This window comes from Leucopleurus acutus (assembly GCF_964270905.1).
Source record: "Leucopleurus acutus genome assembly, chromosome: 5".
In the NCBI taxonomy this organism is placed as follows: Eukaryota; Metazoa; Chordata; class Mammalia; order Artiodactyla; family Delphinidae; genus Leucopleurus; species Leucopleurus acutus.
In genome coordinates, this window is record NC_139147.1 from 115,777,297 (window position 1) to 115,794,491 (window position 17,195).

The 17,195-nt window shown below is 37.4% G+C and overlaps 1 protein-coding gene across 1 annotated transcript in view; it reads right to left on the bottom strand.

Annotated features, from left to right (window-relative positions):
- Positions 1 to 4,052: 4,052 nt before the first annotated feature.
- Positions 4,053 to 17,195, bottom strand: part of CPA3 (carboxypeptidase A3) — a gene marked incomplete at both ends in the record, with an annotated part of 30,056 nt that continues 16,913 nt past the window's right edge. The window contains 3 exon segments of the mRNA XM_082839283.1: positions 4,053 to 4,240; positions 15,933 to 15,963; positions 15,965 to 16,018. Coding sequence (XP_082695409.1) covers positions 4,053 to 4,240; positions 15,933 to 15,963; positions 15,965 to 16,018 — 273 coding nt within the window.

A 17,195-nucleotide genomic window follows, 5' to 3' on the forward strand; every position in this document is an offset into this window, starting at 1 on the left:
CCTTGGCATATGGGGCTGGATTCTGTTGCTCCCACAGAGGCACCTTTGTCCATGGATGGATGCCAAATTGTTGTTGTTGAAGGGGGGATATTAGTGAGGGACATCTTATTTGGCCATCTTGGTGATGTCACTCTCCATATACTACATTTGGACAAGCACCAGCTCAGGGTCAGAACGACTGGGGAGACTGCAGGTGGCACTATAGAGCAGGGAAACATTCAGGCCACATACTGTAACAAATACGTTGTCATGCTTTAATTATTTTATAAAATTTTAGGATGTCTAATTTACTTGTTTTTGATAATCGGAAATGTTTTATATTTTCCAGCTATCTAGTAGACATTTTATTATGTATTTCTTCTGAATATTGTTAAAAAAAACAAAGAAAAAAATCAGTATTAATAAACAACAACAAAAAAGAAACAAACTTCTCTACAAACTCTGAGTTCCCAGGGTTAGAGTTCATTTTTATGTGTGCAGATATTTTTCAAATTATGTTGGATTTTGTTTTCAGTTGTGCTTGTAAACTTTTGAGCGTCAATAACCCTTAGATTGTAATAATCTGATGAAAACTTTGCATGCAGGGAAATGTCATATGCACACATCCCTTTGTACCTCATTATAGCAGAGCCCTGGGGGGAAAACCACCCCTGAGGGCAGCCATGGTGCCATGTTTCTGTACCACCTGACACCTACCTCAATTAGGAGCCACCTGAGCCAACTCTCTTGAGGATAAGTGTTCCTTGTCTCAAATATAAACAAAATGGAAATAAGTAGCTTACCTTGTTGAGCATCTATTATCTCAAATCGCAACAAAAATCTAGGAGATAAGGAGGGCAGGCAAAGGGTGATTGTGTCTTGCTGAATATCATTCAGTGGATTCAGGAGTCTAAGCCAACCTCCTGATTTCTAGTCCTGTGATTTTGTATAACACCCTCTGGGGATTTTCATCCAGATCACATCTGGAACTGTTATGGGAGCTCCTGCTATCATATTTTTAGCTTCAGTTCTCAAGAACATTTTATGGTCCAAGCTGATGGCTCAGCCTCAGTCATCACAGTGGTATTCCAGCCAAAAGAAAGAGAAAAGAACAGAAAGGAAGGACCAAAGTGTATATGCCAGATGTCTATGAAGTTAGCTTTCTAGACTTTGCCACATGGTGTTTCCTCTTGCAACTCACTGGCCAGAGCGGTCCAAGAGCCACTCTGTTTGAAAGGGAAGTTTGGAAATTGAGCCTTTGAGTAGCCATGTGCCCAGTTCAAAATTGGGAGGCCTATTACTAGGGAAGAGGGGAGAATAGATTTTAGGGGACAACTAGCAGTTTATAAGCTTGGGCACAGTTTCTAGGTGCCATTGCTTCATATAAATGAGTGTTCAACTCAGATTGCTTTCTGCTACTGCTTCTTATAATTTGTATCCTGGGAAATCAACATCAGTTTAATACTACCATATTTCATTGTAGGTTTTGGAACCAATCCACGTTCTCTTTTAGAATAACTCCCATTTACATTTTGTATGTTAAAGGTAAAAGGTTAGAAGTTCTCTGTCTTTGATCTTTTCCCATGTCCACAAAAGCCCAACATTCATCTATTTGAAATGACCAAAATAATTTAAACACTTTGTGAGAACAAGTTGGTAGAACCTGAGAATAGAGAGAACTTGAGTATTTTCAGTGATTTCTTGCACATTTCTCTGGGAATTACTTGTTTGTTTTTTCATCTAAAGAAAATGAGGCATAAATGTTTGTTTCAAATGAGAAACGGAAACTCTTGTCAATAAGCCTAATGTTTACTTAGGCAGTGAGCACTTATGTAGTTATAGAATGTATCCGATGTGTAGGGTATGGGGAGGGTACTTCTGATGTGACATTTTAAAATCAGTTTGGAGTCATAATGCCCATTGGAAACTCAAATTTATTTGCATTGCTAAAAATAATCAGTAAGATGTTTCATTTTCTCATATAATGGAGGTCTGTGTCTCAGCTACTAGATCATGGCCATAAAAATTTTCAAAATATGCAACAACGTTTCTTGAGTGAATTTGGCGGTATGAAAACTAGAAGAGGAATGATGACTTAGAAGATTTTTTTTGTGAGACATTGTCAAGAATATTTTAAGAGACAGCACTACTTGTAACTTGGGCACCAAGTCATTTTACTGATAAATGAGAAATATGACAAGGGAAGAATCAAGCACTGACTACTTAAACTTTTCCATAAATAAAATGAAGCTTTATAGTTTTTAAATTTTAATATATTGATAGATATTTTTCTTCACATGTTTATTTTCACAATTCATATGAAGTCAAGCGAAATACCCTGAGATGTCCTGCAAAAGGTATTCAGTTAAGATAAGGAATGATCTTGTTAGGATTTTTGATTTTTAGTCACTCAAATGCTTTCTCTCTCTTAATAAAAGAAATATTAAGCTACATAAAGGCTCAAATAAAATGGTGAGTAGAACTTTTGTGTCTTTTATAAACTAGGTGAGCACTGAATGATATTCAATAATTGGGATTATCTCTTTTACCTCCGCCACCTAAAGACCTAATGGAATTAGAAATATTTATGTACATGTTAAGATTACAGTTTCTTTCAGTCCTTTATCAGTTGAGTAAGTGTGAATGAGTGTATAATTCCCATATGGCACGTTTAATGGAACACATTTGTGTTCCTGGGTTCGGAGCCAGTTTTGAATGCTAAATATTTAGGTATAGATATTATATTTTTTATAAGGGACAGTTTCACCTCATAATCAGAGTTTTATGTTTTACTTTCTTTGTCGCCTTCCCCTCCTCCACCTGTAAAGCACTTTTGTTAGTTTATATTGGCTTGCCCTAGACAGCTCTGCACGGGGAACCTTACCTGCCTCTAACTCTCAGAAATACCATCGCCTCGTAGATTTGATGGCACTCTTTCTTTTATGGGCCCTTAAAGGAGTCGTGAGGAATGTCCCAGATTATTTGTTAACCTGGTTTCTCAGGATCTTCTAAGATCCTCAAAAATTTTATCCAGATTGTTCCGAGAAGTAAGTTTATAGGAAGTCAAGGAACTCTCTACTTGTCCCTCAAATTCTGGTCAGGCATCTGTGTTCTGGATTTTTACAGTGTAGATGCCACTGTTGTCACATGATGCAATATTGAAGAATAAAGTTAGGGAAAAGGTATTTTGTAACACTATCTTAAGCGATACTATTATAGACAGTATAAAGGTAATAAGTTACTCCGATTGCCCTTGGTCGACATGACTTTCTCTTTTCCTTTTCAACTTTATTTCCAGGCTTTTTGTCTATCCATTATTAGGCAGGGCTCACAGCGGACCAGATGTTCTGGCTGTGTCTGTAACTGCCAAGAGGTGTTTTGGCAGGTAATTTCCTCTGATTATGGCAGTTTAAACTATTTTGAATTTTATGTACATTATGTTGATGAGAAGGATTGGTTGTTTAAGGCACTGAGATTCATCTCTAAATAAACCACTTTATTTCCTGCTAGAACATCCTTTTGCTAGTGTGAAGATATAAACATTGTCAACTTGTATTAAAAAAAATATGTAGGCAAAATATGTTTTGAAAAATTGAAGGTGTTCTTTCTTATTAACAGAATGCATAAGAAGCATTAATGCATGATTATTAATGCTAATAGAGGAATGTAGAGAACATAATTTATAAAAAACAGAAGGTGCACTTTGGAATATGTTTTATTTTTATTATATTGGCACATGAAATGATGAAGCCACATGGTGAAAGTCTGGTTCTGGAGAAAGTGAAGGTTCTCATTTCCTTCCCGTGACCCACTGTATATCACCTTTCAAAATACTCAAAATAATACTTTGTGCTGGGTTCTAACTTAACTTGGTTAAACTTTCACCTAAGGCTGTTTGTTAAGATACTATTGAGAGTAAATAAAAGCAAAAAGAAATAACATAGGACTTAAGTGAACAAGAGAGGACCTATTCAGGTGATGTGGAAACCACATTTAGGGATAAGCAAAGATTGACTTTCTAGTGAAAGGCACGGGAAGAATTAACTGGCTTATTCCAAACAGAGGGCAGTTCTTTAGGAAGTATGCTTGAGGATATACTTGACAATAAATTCGACAGCTAGCATGGTCTCTTTACAAGTTGACTTTATCTGAGATTCTGGAAGGAGAAAACTAAATTTGTCTTTGTCTCGGAGCTCAAAGGCAAATGTGTGTTTGATGCCCAGGTTGTAAGCCCAGTCTAAAGAAGAACCCGATGTCGGGTCTGTAAAACATAAGCAATAAATATTTAATTAGAAACAAATGTTAATGTTTTTCTTGAAATGGAAATTCACTGGGGTAAAATTAGCAATAAAAATAATTTCATGTACAGTTAATTGCAGTAATGAATGGGAGTAGTGGTCTGCATAGTATAGTGTCAAGTAAAAAATAATCATGGCTTTGGAATCCATCACACGTTTTAAATATGTGCTGCATTTTCAAAATTACATTTTGCTTGGATCATTTTGAGTCTAAATTGAGTTTGTCTTCTGGGTGCACATTGTCGTAGATGGAGGTGGTCTGAGCAAGTGCAAGCAGTTGAGGAGACCAGCTGAGGAGGGGTCACTGGCCACTGAAAACCCACCAAGGAAAACTACACATACAAGCTATGCAAAGTTACATTCTTTCTAGTAGTTCAGGTCTCTTTCCATTCATGTTGCTAGGATAAACTATTTTATAGTTAAAAGACCAAGAAAGTTTAAATCAGTTATTTTAAGGATATATTTAATCCCCTAATCCAACTTTTCCATGTCAATTTTTGTGAAATTTTACTAAGAATGTTATTTGTTAAAAAGACTGAGAATATAAACATCTAGAGGTTATATACATATAAGGTTTATACAACATACCTTACATAGAGTGTATGTAAATACTGTAAAAGCATTTATGTATATTTTGATTTACATAATTGAAAAACTAATTTTTTTGTACATAAAATTACTTATGTTTTAGGAAAAGTAATGAGTTTGATACAAACATTTTAGATTTGAAAGATAAAAATTCAAAGCTGTGATGAAGAAAGAGAGAAGGAATATTTTGGTAGAGAGAGACAGGGTTGGCTTTCAAATTATTCAACAAATATGTATTAAAACCTTTCATATGTGCAGTGCACTTTACTTGGCACTGTGGAGGGTGGGTGGTGCAAGGGTACAAAGATGAAGAAGATGCTACTGGTGTCTTTGGAACTTACAGTTGGGAGAGAAGTCAACTATGCAAATCAACAGGGATAGGGCAGAATATAAAAGTACCATAGGAAAGGTACAGTATCTTGTGAAGGTTTAAAGGAAGAAAGCAATTATGCTTGGTGAAGAGGATGGAGTTTCATGCTCAATACCTGCTCAAATACCACCTTCACGATGGAGGTTGTATTTGGGGAGAGCCTTGAAGAAAGGGTAGTACTTTTCCAGATGGAGATTGAAGAAAAGCATTCTGGCCAGTGAACTACAAGCATGGAAAGCATGGAGGCATTTTTAGGGACCAGTGAGATATAGTTGGACTGGAAAATGGGGCAGTAAGAGTTCGTGGGCAAAGCTCAGAAAACCTACTAAAAAAGGAAAGATGTTTTGTTTGGCAGCACAGGAGAGAGACCAGTTAGGAGGTATTGTGAAGTGAAAGCCTGAACTAGTGTAGAGTCACCACACCGGGGAGAGAATAGGTGGGACTCCATGTAAGAAACGTTGGAGTGGAAGAGTCACAGAATTTGATGAAAATGATTGAGATTTCAATCTGGGTAGTTGGAAAAAATCCACATGTTACTAACAGAAACAGGAACTCAGAGAGAGTAGTGATGGGGAAAAGAAACTGTAAAGGAAGGAAGAAAAAAGATGTTTAGCATCATTCAGGCAGGGGATGGGTGCTTCCTGCTGGGGATCTGGGGACTGGCGGCAGAACATTGCAGAGCTGTTTGGGCTAGAGCAGTCAGATGAGTACGGTCAGATGTCCAGCCTTGGCAGAATGGAAGACTCATGTCCAGCCCTGGGATAGAAGGCAGGGGGGACTCCATGGGCGGGGCTTGTGCAGGGTCCTTGAGGCAATAGTTGGTCTCTGTGTGCCTTTTCCCCTCAGTCCTGTGCACAGCACCTACCAAATACATAGTGTTTGGCGCAGCAGCATATGTGAAGCCTGGGTCCTGCATTGAAACGTGAGTTTGGAGGGTGGGGAGGCTGGTAAAAGCCAGGGGTCGCTGCCACCTTTCTCTGATTTACTGCGCTGTGGAGGAAGTAGCCTGGGAAAATGGATTTGAAAATTATTGGCAGAAGCATCATAGGTGAAACTGCCTTGCACACATTCAGGATTATTATGTCTTCTTGGTGGACTGATCCTTTATCATTAATGTTCCTGTTTGTTTCTGGTAAGTTTCTTGGCTCTGAAATTTACTTTATCTGATGTTTAATATAGCCACTCCTACTTTGATTAATGTTTGCATGGTGTATCATTTTCCCAGCCTTTCAATTTCAACCTGTGTTATATATGAAGTGAGTTTCTTGTAGCCAGTGTATTGTTGAATCATATTTTTCTTAATCCACTCTGCCAATATCTGTCTTTTAATTAATATATTTAGGTAAATTATTGATATACCTTAAATCTGCCATCTTACTATTTGATTTTTGTTTGTTCCCTCTGTTTTTCATTCCTCCATTTCTCTTTTATTGCCTTATTGTTGGTTACATGAACATTTTTAGGATTCCATTTTGATTTATTTATAATAATGTTTTTGAGTATATCAGTTTGTTTAGTTTTCTTAGTGGTTGCTCTATGTATTACAATATACATACATGACTTATCACAGTCTACCGGTATCAGTGTTTTATCATGTCAAGTAAGATATAGAAATCTTACTTGCATTTAGATTTTTTTCCCCTTCCCATTTTTTTTTTTTTTTTGCAGTACGCGGGCCTCTCACTGCCGTGGCCTCTCCCATTGCGGAGCACAGGCTCCGGACGCGCAGGCCCAGCAACCATGGCTCACGGGCCCAGCCGCTCCGTGGCATGTGGGATCTTCCAGGACTGGGGCACGAACCTGTGTCCCCTGCATCGGCAGGCGGACTCTCAACCACTGCGCCACCAGGGAAGCCCCCCCTTCCCACTTTTAAAATACAGTTGTCTTGATTACTTCTCTACATATATTAAACATCACATCAGATGGAATTATACTTTTTGATTCAATCATCATGAGGAGAAAGATAGTCTATTTATCCTTCATTCATCCACCCATCCATTCATTATTCATTCATTCATTCCCTAATCTATTGTTTTTCCTTCCTTTCCACAGTTTCAAGCCTCTGTTACCATTTCTTTCTTATTTGGAGAGCTTTCCTTATCCATTTTTAAAGGCTAGGTCTGTAGGTGACAGATTCTCTTAGTTTTCCTTTGTCTGAGAATATCTTTATTTCCTCTTCATTTCTGAAGGATATTTTTTGCTGAATATAGAATTAATGATTGATAGTTCTTTTAGCCCTTGAAAAATGTTATCCCTTCCTTTTGGCCTTCCACGTTTTCAAATGAGAAATCTGCTGTCATTTGAATTGTTTTGCCCCTTCTAGATTGTTTCTCTCTCGTTGCTTTCAAGAGTTTTTACTTTGTCTTTAGTTTTCAGAACTTTAATTATGGTGTGCCTTGATGTGAGTTTCTTTGAACTTATTCTGTTTGTGGTTCACTTGGTTTCTTGAATATGTTGGTTTATGTCTTTAGGAAATTTGGGAAATTTCAGTCTTTATTTCTTCAAATTGTTTTTCCAGCACTATTCTCTTTCTCCTCTCCTTCTGAGACTTTGATGATATGAATGTTTGATCATTTGTTATTATGCCACAGGTCCCTTAGGCTTTGTTTATATATTTTTTCAATTTGCTTTCTCTCTTCAGACTGGATAAGTTCTATTGTTCTATCTTCAAGTTAACTGATTCTTCCCTCCATCATATTCATTCTGCTATTGATCCTCTCCAGTGAGTTTTTAAAATTTAAGTTACTGTGTTTTTCAGTTCTATAATTTCCATTTGCTTCCTTTTGATACCTTGCATTTCTTTTTCTTTTTTTTTTTTTTGTGGTAAGTGGGCCTCTCACTGTAGTGGCCTCTCCCGTTGCGGAGCACAGGCTCCGAACGCGCAGTCTTAGCAGCCGTGGCTCACGGGCCCAGCCGCTCTGCGGCATGTGGGATCCTCCCGGACTGGGGCACGAACCCGTGTCCCCTGCACCGGCAGGCGGACTCTCAACCACTGCGCCACCAGGGAAGCCCAATACCTTGCATTTCTTTGATGAGATATTCTGTATTATCATTTGTTTCAAGGCTATCTGTAATTGCTTGTTGAAGCATTTTTATGACGATTTTGGAATTCTTGTCAGATAATTCCAACACCTAAATCATCTCAGTGTTGATATCTGTCAATGTCTTTTCTCATTCGAGCTGTGCCTTTCTTTACTTTTGGCATAAGTGATTTTTGATTGTATCCTAGACACTTTGGCTGTTATGTTAAACCTTAAATTTTAACGGAAATCTACTTTAGCAGGCAGTCACCCTGTTTAGGTGTAGCATGCAGGCCCTGGTCTTCTTTAGTGACTTCTGGTTCCAGTGTCAATGTAGTTTTCAGAGCCTTTGCATTGCTATTTTCGTCTAGTTGGTTCCCGTGGTGCTGCTGGGCTGCCACTGATCCCTGCAGGTAACTGCTGCATGGGTGAAAGGTGATTTCCTAGCTGGGCCACCCCGGCGCCTCTAGGTGGCAAATGCAGGCTCCAGCCTGTGAGGATAGAGAGTACTTCCCTGATGAGGAAAGCAGCAGAAGGAAGAGGAGGGGCCTGAAGAGACAACCTTGTGGAATATCTGCGTGATACCTATTTTTGGGAAAATATCTGCTTTTAGAGGCAGTCAGCAGAGGTGAAGTGGAAAAGAAGGAGGAGGAGGCAAACCAGGTGAGTTTGGTGTCAAGGAAGCCAAGGGAATGGCAAGAAGAAGGTATATCAACAAGGGCCAATGTTGCAGGGAGTTTGTGGAGCATGTGAGCTGAGATAAATATTCTGGCTTCAGTGATCAAGAAGGCTGCCATTTTTAGCAAGAGTTGAGTTTAAGTTCATTAGTAAAAAAGAACATAAGAGGTCTGTAGCAATGGAGGTAGGATAAATAGGAATTGTGTCTTGCATGATGGTTTAGAGTGTGCTAGACATTTCAATAAATGTGGCCAGTTTCTAGCTGTACCAGCCCTCCATTTGCAGTTAAGTAAACTGCTGTAATTTCAAAGAGTTAAAGAATATTGATATTTCATTTTGAAAAATTTACTTTATGAGAAATTTCTCATTAAGATTAATAGTGGTGATTGAGAATTTATGTAATTTGTGATTTTTCATAATTGTGTGATGTTATTGAGTGTAATACATTTTCTTTTATGATGACACTTTTTGTATCTTCAAAACCTTAAATTTGCAAACAAAAACTATATTAAGACATAAAATAAATACAACATTGAAAGACTTTTACGTGTAAGAATATATTATTATACAACTTAATTTGTTGAACATGCTGCTTAGCCTTTTATTTATCTCCATCTATACCCACTAAAATATGTGTATATATTTATAGAATATAGTAACAATCACTTGCTAAATACCAGGCACCCTTCTAAGTGCTTTATGTACACTAACTCATTTCATTAATTCTTATCACAACCTTATGATTTAAGTACCAATTGCTGTTTTACAGAAGAGGAAATCTTGGCACAGAGAGATGAAGCAGTTTACTCAAAGACAACATAGCTAGATGTGTAAAATAGATAGGTGACAAGGATATACTGTATAGCACAGGGAATTGTAGCCATTATCTTATAATAACCTAAAATAAACTATAATCTGCAAAAATACCGAATCACTATGTTGTACACCTGAAACTAATATAATATTGTAAATCAACTACACATCAATTAAAAAAAAAGATACATAGCTAGTAAGTGGTTGAGTCAGGAATCAAACCCAAGCTGCATGTCTTCAGAGTTTGCGTGACTAACCATTGTACTGTACTACCTACCATATATGTCAATCTATAGTCCTCTCAATAAAAAGTCTTAATTGAGTTCTACAAGATAATTTTTTTTGTTGTTAACATTTTCTTAAAATGTTGACAATAAGAAAAAAATTTCCTACTCCTTTCAAGGTACATTAAGTGCAAGGAACTGACTGTAATACAGTCAAAACAAGTCAAGATAAAACCGAACTGAGCTAACACTCTTGTTTCATCCCAAAGAAATCCACGTAAAGTGACACTGGTGACTTAACTTCTATGTTTTTAAAAAAATATTATTGATAGGCATTGAACATAATACCATGCACTTTTATGTCAACAAGAGTGGAAATTCTATTTGAAGCAAGAGCTGAAGCTAGAGATGCATGGGCATGAACTGAAATATTTACTTTGCACTTCTGTTGCCCTTAGTATAATTTCAGCTTGAATGTCTTAGTGGATAGATAGTGGGTGTTGAGCTACAAATTCGGGGTCTTGATTTTCTCCTTTTCAAAATGTAGAGTAGTAAAGAGTATAGAAAACAGTACAGAGTTGAGAAACAAGAGCAGCTCTAGCGATTTTGATGTGTGGGGAAGGCAACAAGAAAGGCACTTTGAAATTAACTTTTTTTTTTTTTTTACAACTTTATTGGAGTATAATTGCTTTACAATGATGTGTTAGTTTCTACTTTATAACAAAGTGAATCAGTTATACATATACATATGTTCCCATATCTCTTCCCTCTTGCGTCTCCCTCCCTCCCACCCTCCCTATCCCACCCCTCCAGGTGGTCACAAAGCACCGAGCTGATATCCCTGTGCTATGCGGCTGCTTCCCACTAGCTATCTGTTTTACGTTTGGTAGTGTATATATGTCCATGCCACTCTCTCACTTTGTCACAGCTTGCCCTTCCCCCTCCCCATATCCTCAAGTCCATTCTCTAGTAGGTCTGTGTCTTTATTCCTGTCTTACCCCTAAGTTCTTCATGACATTTTCTTTTCTTAAATTCCATATATATGTGTTAGCATACGGTATTTGTCTTTCTCTTTCTGACTTACTTCACTCTGTATGACAGACTCTGGGTCTGTCCGCCTCATTACAAATAGTTCAATTTCATTTCTTTTTATGGCTGAGTAATATTCCATTGTATATATGTGCCACATCTTCTTTATCCATTCATCCGATGATGCACATTTAGGTTGTTTCCATCTCCTGGCTATTGTAATTAGAGCTGCAATAAATATTTTGGTACATGACTCTTTTTAAATTATGGTTTTCTCAGGGTATATGCCCAGTAGTGGGATTGCTGGGTCATATGGTAGTTCTATTTGTAGTTTTTTAAGGAACCTCCATACTGTTCTCCATAGTGGCTGTACCAATTCACATTCCCACCAGCAGTGCAAGAGTGTTCCCTTTTCTCCACACCCTCTCCAGCATTTATTGTTTCTAGATTTTTTGATGATGGCCATTCTGACTTGTGTGAGATATCTCATTGTAGTTTTGATTTGCATTTCTCTAATGATTGATGATGTTGAGCATTCTTTCATGTGTTTGTTGGCAATCTGTATATCTTCTTTGGAGAAATGTCTATTTAGGTCTTCTGCCCATTTTTGGATTGGGTTGTTTGGTTTTTTGTTATTGAGCTGCATGAGCTGCTTGTAAATTTCGGAGATTAATCCTTTGTCAGTTGCTTCATTTGCAAATATTTTCTCCCATTCTGAGGGTTGTCTTTTGGTCTTGTTTATGATTTCCTTTGCTGTGGCAAAGCTTTGAAGTTTCATTAGGTCCCATTTGTTTATTTTTGTTTTTATTTCCATTTCTCTAGGAGGTGGGTCAAAAAGGATCTTGCTGTGATTTATGTCATAGAGTGTTCTGCCTATGTTTTCCTCTAAGAGTTTGATAGTTTCTGGCCTTACATTTAGGTCTTTAATCCATTTTGAGCTTATTTTTGTGTATGGTGTTAGGGAGTGATCTAATCTCATACTTCTACATGTACCTGTCCAGTTTTCCCAGCACCACTTATTGAAGAGGCTGTCCTTTCTCCACTGTACATTACTGCCACCTTTATCAAAGATAAGGTGACCATATGTACGTGGGTTTATCTCTGGGCTTTCTATCCTGTTCCATTGATGTATATTTCTGTTTTTGTGCCAGTACCATACTGTCTTGATTACTGTAGCTTTGTAGTATAGTCTGAAGTCAGGGAGCCTAATTCCTCCAGCTCCGTGACTCATAGATGGATGATATTAATGATACAAGCTACTTGATTCCTATCAATTCAGTGAACTATTCTTGCTAACTGGGAACTATCTTCAGTTATTTCTAAGATGGTAAAGGATTGGCTATGCTGTCAATATGCAAATATAAGTATTTCACAATCTTTCAATATCAATTTTTATGCCATCTAAATATTGCTGCTTCGTGGCAAAATAGTTGGTATACAATTTGACTCTGGTCTGGAATGCTGATTTTTGACCCTATTCTGCCCCTAAGTGATGAAATCTTTCTGTATCTCAATTTCATAGTCTGTAAATGAGGGATTTAGCTTATATCAGTGGTTCTCGACCCTCGTTTCATCTTAGAATAACTTAAACCACTTAAAAAAATTCAAGTGCCTGGGCCCCACCAGGGACTAATGGAATCTGAATCTCTGGGTATAAGACTTGATCATCTGCATATTTTAAAAGCTCCTCAGATAATGCTAATTGGAAGTCAGGAAGTAATTGAGAACCATGAATTAGATAATTTCCTAGGTTTCCTCCTGGTTTCAAGTTTTATGGTTTTAACTTATTTTTTATTTGGTTCAAAGTGCAAACATATTTTTCTGGAGGTCAGAGATCTCTCCACAATTTGGGTTTTAAAAATGCTCCCTCAGTCCTTTTCTTCTGTCTCCATCAAATCAAAGAGAGAAAAATACTGGTAAATGTTAGATGCGTCCCCCAAATCCTGGAACTTGTTAAATGACAATTAGGATATTGGAATGACTAAACTTTAATTGTGGGGTGCTCCTATTTTCTTTTCTTACCAAGTGCTTTGTTACTGCCTGCTTCTTGTGAATGTTTGATGAACATTTAATCAGGTGCTTTATTAAAGCAGTCACTCCTAAAAGTTTTGAACATCTATCAAGCTGCTGTAGCCCCATGTGGAAGAGGCAATTCTTTCTAAATCTGAATTGCTTAAAAATACTTATAATAAAATAAAATAAAAGAGTTAAAAATACTACTACACAGTTGTATAGAATAGTAATTCCTCTTTATCCTCCCATATTGAAAGTGACACATGATAGCATGGAACTATGTTATCTTTAGTGATTTCCTGCTCCCAGTTAGAATGTAACTCTTTGAAAGTAGTCATTGTGTCTTCACTCTTTTCACCTATCTCTCAAAGCTCCAAGTGCTGGGCTGTTAGGTGGGTGCTCCATAAATTCTTGCTTATTAAATGATTGTGATTCAGTGCAAATGCATAGCTCTAATATGCTCATAATTTGCATATATATGCAAATATACATCATGTATATACATGTGCGCATGTGTGTGTGTGTGTGTGTGTGTGTGTGTATATATATATATATATATTTTTATATATATATAGAAAGTGAGAGTAATAATCCTTTGATGCCCTAGCTGCCATTTGCAAAGTTTTCTCCTGTTTGGAACCCTTTGTTCTTTGCTGCCAAGAAAATCTGTGTGTTTTTCCTCTTTACGATGTAGGAATTCCTCTTACATCATATCTGGGTGGCTTATCTGGTCCTGCTATTTCTCAGTATCCACTAAGTAGGCCGCCATTTTAAACTGGTGTTCTAGGCTGACCTTTGGTCCTTTATTTTGCTTACTTTTGTCCACTTATGTAGCTGGGTATATCATCTGTTTTGAAATCTTGTTGTCATCCACTTGTATGTGGAATGAATCCCTGGCCTGGCTATGTTGCAGCAGATCTATCTGGATGCTGGTGATCGGCTGTGTCACTGTACTTTCTCTTCTGCCCTTTAAAGCACACAACTGGTTGAGATGTGATTGCTGATGAATGTTCTCTACGAATGGATTTTTTTTTTTTTTTTTTTTTTTTTTGCGGTACGCAGGCCTCTCACTGCTGTGGCCTCTCCCATTGTGGAGCACAGGCTCCGGGCGCGCAGGCTCAGCGGCCATGGCTCACGGGCCCAGCCGCTCCACGGCATGCGGGATCTTCCCGCACTGGGGCACGAACCCGTGTCCCCTGCATCGGCAGGCGGACTCCCAACTACTGCACCACCAGGGAAGCCCACTTGTCTGTTTTTTTAAGTCATTTTTCTAATTCCACCAAAGGAACCTCCAGTAAATAGGCTCTAGAAGTTGTTTGTGATGACTAAAGCATTTTCAAATTCCATAGCAATTGTTGAGGGTGTAGACTTCTAGTTACAGTTTATTTTTTCAGCTTGGATTAGGGAAGTGGTTTATGAGGTATGGCCAGGTAGAGTTATTGAGTGGAATCCACAGATGCACATATTTATTTTTTCAATCCACACATTCTAAAAGTATCATGGAAATAATCAGTTGTATTTGGTGGTGGTGAGTTGTTCCATGAAATGTTTAAAAGTTAAACAGCAGTCTTCATGCTAAAAATGTTGGATATCTTGGCTCTAGAGAGTGATACAGGCTAAATCAAGTCTAATTTTGTTGTGGTTTCAATCCACATTCACACCTTTTTGACAAGTCAGGACACCATTTTCTTTGGCCAAGTTTATGAGAAATTAATTCTGTTATTGTTCCCTGCCCCATACTAGATATTGTATGATCTGAGGGGAGATCTGAAGTGTAATCCTTGCTTTTGAGGAATTAAATTTTGTTAGGAAGTTAAGGTTTTGTGAGCAGTTTCATTGGAATTTCCTGTAAAGTTTGGCACTAAGAACTTAAACTTGGAAACAGTTTGGAGAAAAGGCGAGTTTTACTAAAGAATTTCCAAACTAAGATCAGTGGGATCTGAGGAGAAATAGTCTCACTTCCCAGGGTCTGAATTAATGGTCTTTGGTGAAAACTAAATGAATTTATTTCTATTGCTTGAAAACAGAAATCCCTAGTTATTTTAGCTGCAAAAACCAAATGGGAAAGCAGTATGCGCAGTGGTCAAGATCACGGACTCGGTTTTGTTAAAACCTGGGATTGAATCCCAGTTAAGCTAGTTGCAAGTACTGCACACCTCATCGAACATTGTGAGGAGAAACTGAGATTGTGAAAATCAGGGGCTGAGCACAGTGCCTGACTTGTAAGAAATCTATGTCAATAATTAAAAAATGCAAAGACAAAGAAAGTTTAAAAATAGTGAAGATTAAGAAGTGGTGCTCAGACACTAAAGCAAAAGCAGCAGAACTAGGACCTTGTGACCTCCTTTCTTAATCCACCATATAGATTTCGGTTGAACACAGTAGGAAGGGGCTGGTGAGAGGGACAGGAGACTGGCTTTACACGAGCAGAGTGGCTGAAACTGTGGGCCTACCCGTTTTGCCCCTAGGAGCTAGGGAAAAGACTGTGCTTGCATAGGGACAAGGCCAAGGAAGAAAGAGTCCAGTCAGAGTTAAATGGTTAAAAAAAAAAGAATTGACTCTGCTCCAGTTAATTCTTGTTAGTTCCTGTGAGGATAAAATGGTGGTGGTAGTGGTGGTAGAGAATAGGATGATGAATGAAAGAATTAAACTGTAAATTTGTCTTGATGTAATTACTTCTGTCGACCTTGTAGCCTTGTAAAAGTTCAGTATAACTTGTTTCTAGAAAAATCTTATCCCCCCCCAAAAGGGTGGAATTTGTCTCCTAGATTCACGTATAATTCAGAATCTCCTGTTAAAACCAAAGTTTAAATTAGCAGTTCCAAGATGTTCTAATCCTAACTTACAAATTGTATAACTTTCTTTAATGTCTAAAAGAGAATTAGGGGAAGTGACACAATAAGTAATAGGAAAAATGTACAAATGGTCGATGCTGTTGGACCACAGGTGTGGAGTGGGTTCATACTGAGTTGATAGGACATCAGTGCCAATCTTTGCAACTTTGGCCTGGAGAGAAAGGGAAGTAGGAGTGGGATAACTGGATACCATGTGAATGCTGTTAATTCACTGGAGATTAAAAAAAGTCGATTTTACTGGTTATTTGGCATTTGAAGATCAAAATAAAATAAATGATTGAGTGAGAAATTTATTTTCAGTAAGATACACATATTGTCATTGTGAGGCCTTCTAAATGTGAAATCAGTTATGTACAGTAATATCATAGCTCGTGTTTCTATCCTTTCTTCATACTCACTCTTCTTTCCTCTCTCCCTCCCTCCTTTTCTTCCTTATGACTTCTGACCTTCCTTCTAAAAAAACATATTCTTTCCTTTTCCTCTCAGATTTTTTTTTGGCTTCAGATATTTGTCTCTCTCAAAGTCAGTTTCTCCCATGTTCCTCCTTCCTCGGTCTTCATAGGTTCCGTACCACCATATGTCTTTCTCCACATATGATTTTAGTATGCCAAGGGAAGAAAGGTGCTTGACTCCTTTTTAAAGTATTTCTGTTTAAACTAGAGTTTTTCTTCTTGAGTGGCAGCTTATGACCTTTAATACACAATAGTGTTTTGTGCTATGGGAATGATTATTGGAATTCATTTTAATGGAGTATAGTCACTAACGTTTTTGTACTCTAGTGAAGATTTTGTTTAGTCTACATGTATAATGTATATAACCAAAAAGTAAGTTTTTTTCTTAATCAATTTCGTTACTGTGTAAGAACACTTAACTTTACTCAGAATGGTTTGTTTTGTATATTTGTATTTTTTTAATCCATAATACCATTTTCCTAAGGGTAGATTGAATTGCATTGCTGTACCTTTGCATTAAATTAATAAAACTCATGGGTTCAGATTCTCAACTAGATTGATTAAATAAATGGCTCTTTGGGCCACATATTGCTTGTATATTTGTTGTATATAAACAGAAGGTTTTAATGACTGGTTCAAATCTTTGCTCCCACTCAGAATTGAATGCTGAAAACAATTGACTCAAGTCAGAAAGGCAATTGTAACCTCTAAAAAATTTAAAAAAAAAATTTGTGAGGCAGTATTTGAATCACAGCTTTTATTTTTTCTAGAGCAATTAAAAATATTTATCCCTCATATGCAGAATTTTTTTTTTTAAAGCTAACATGATCAAATAGTTTTCACAGAAAGGAAAAGAATGCTTAGTGGATCATAGTT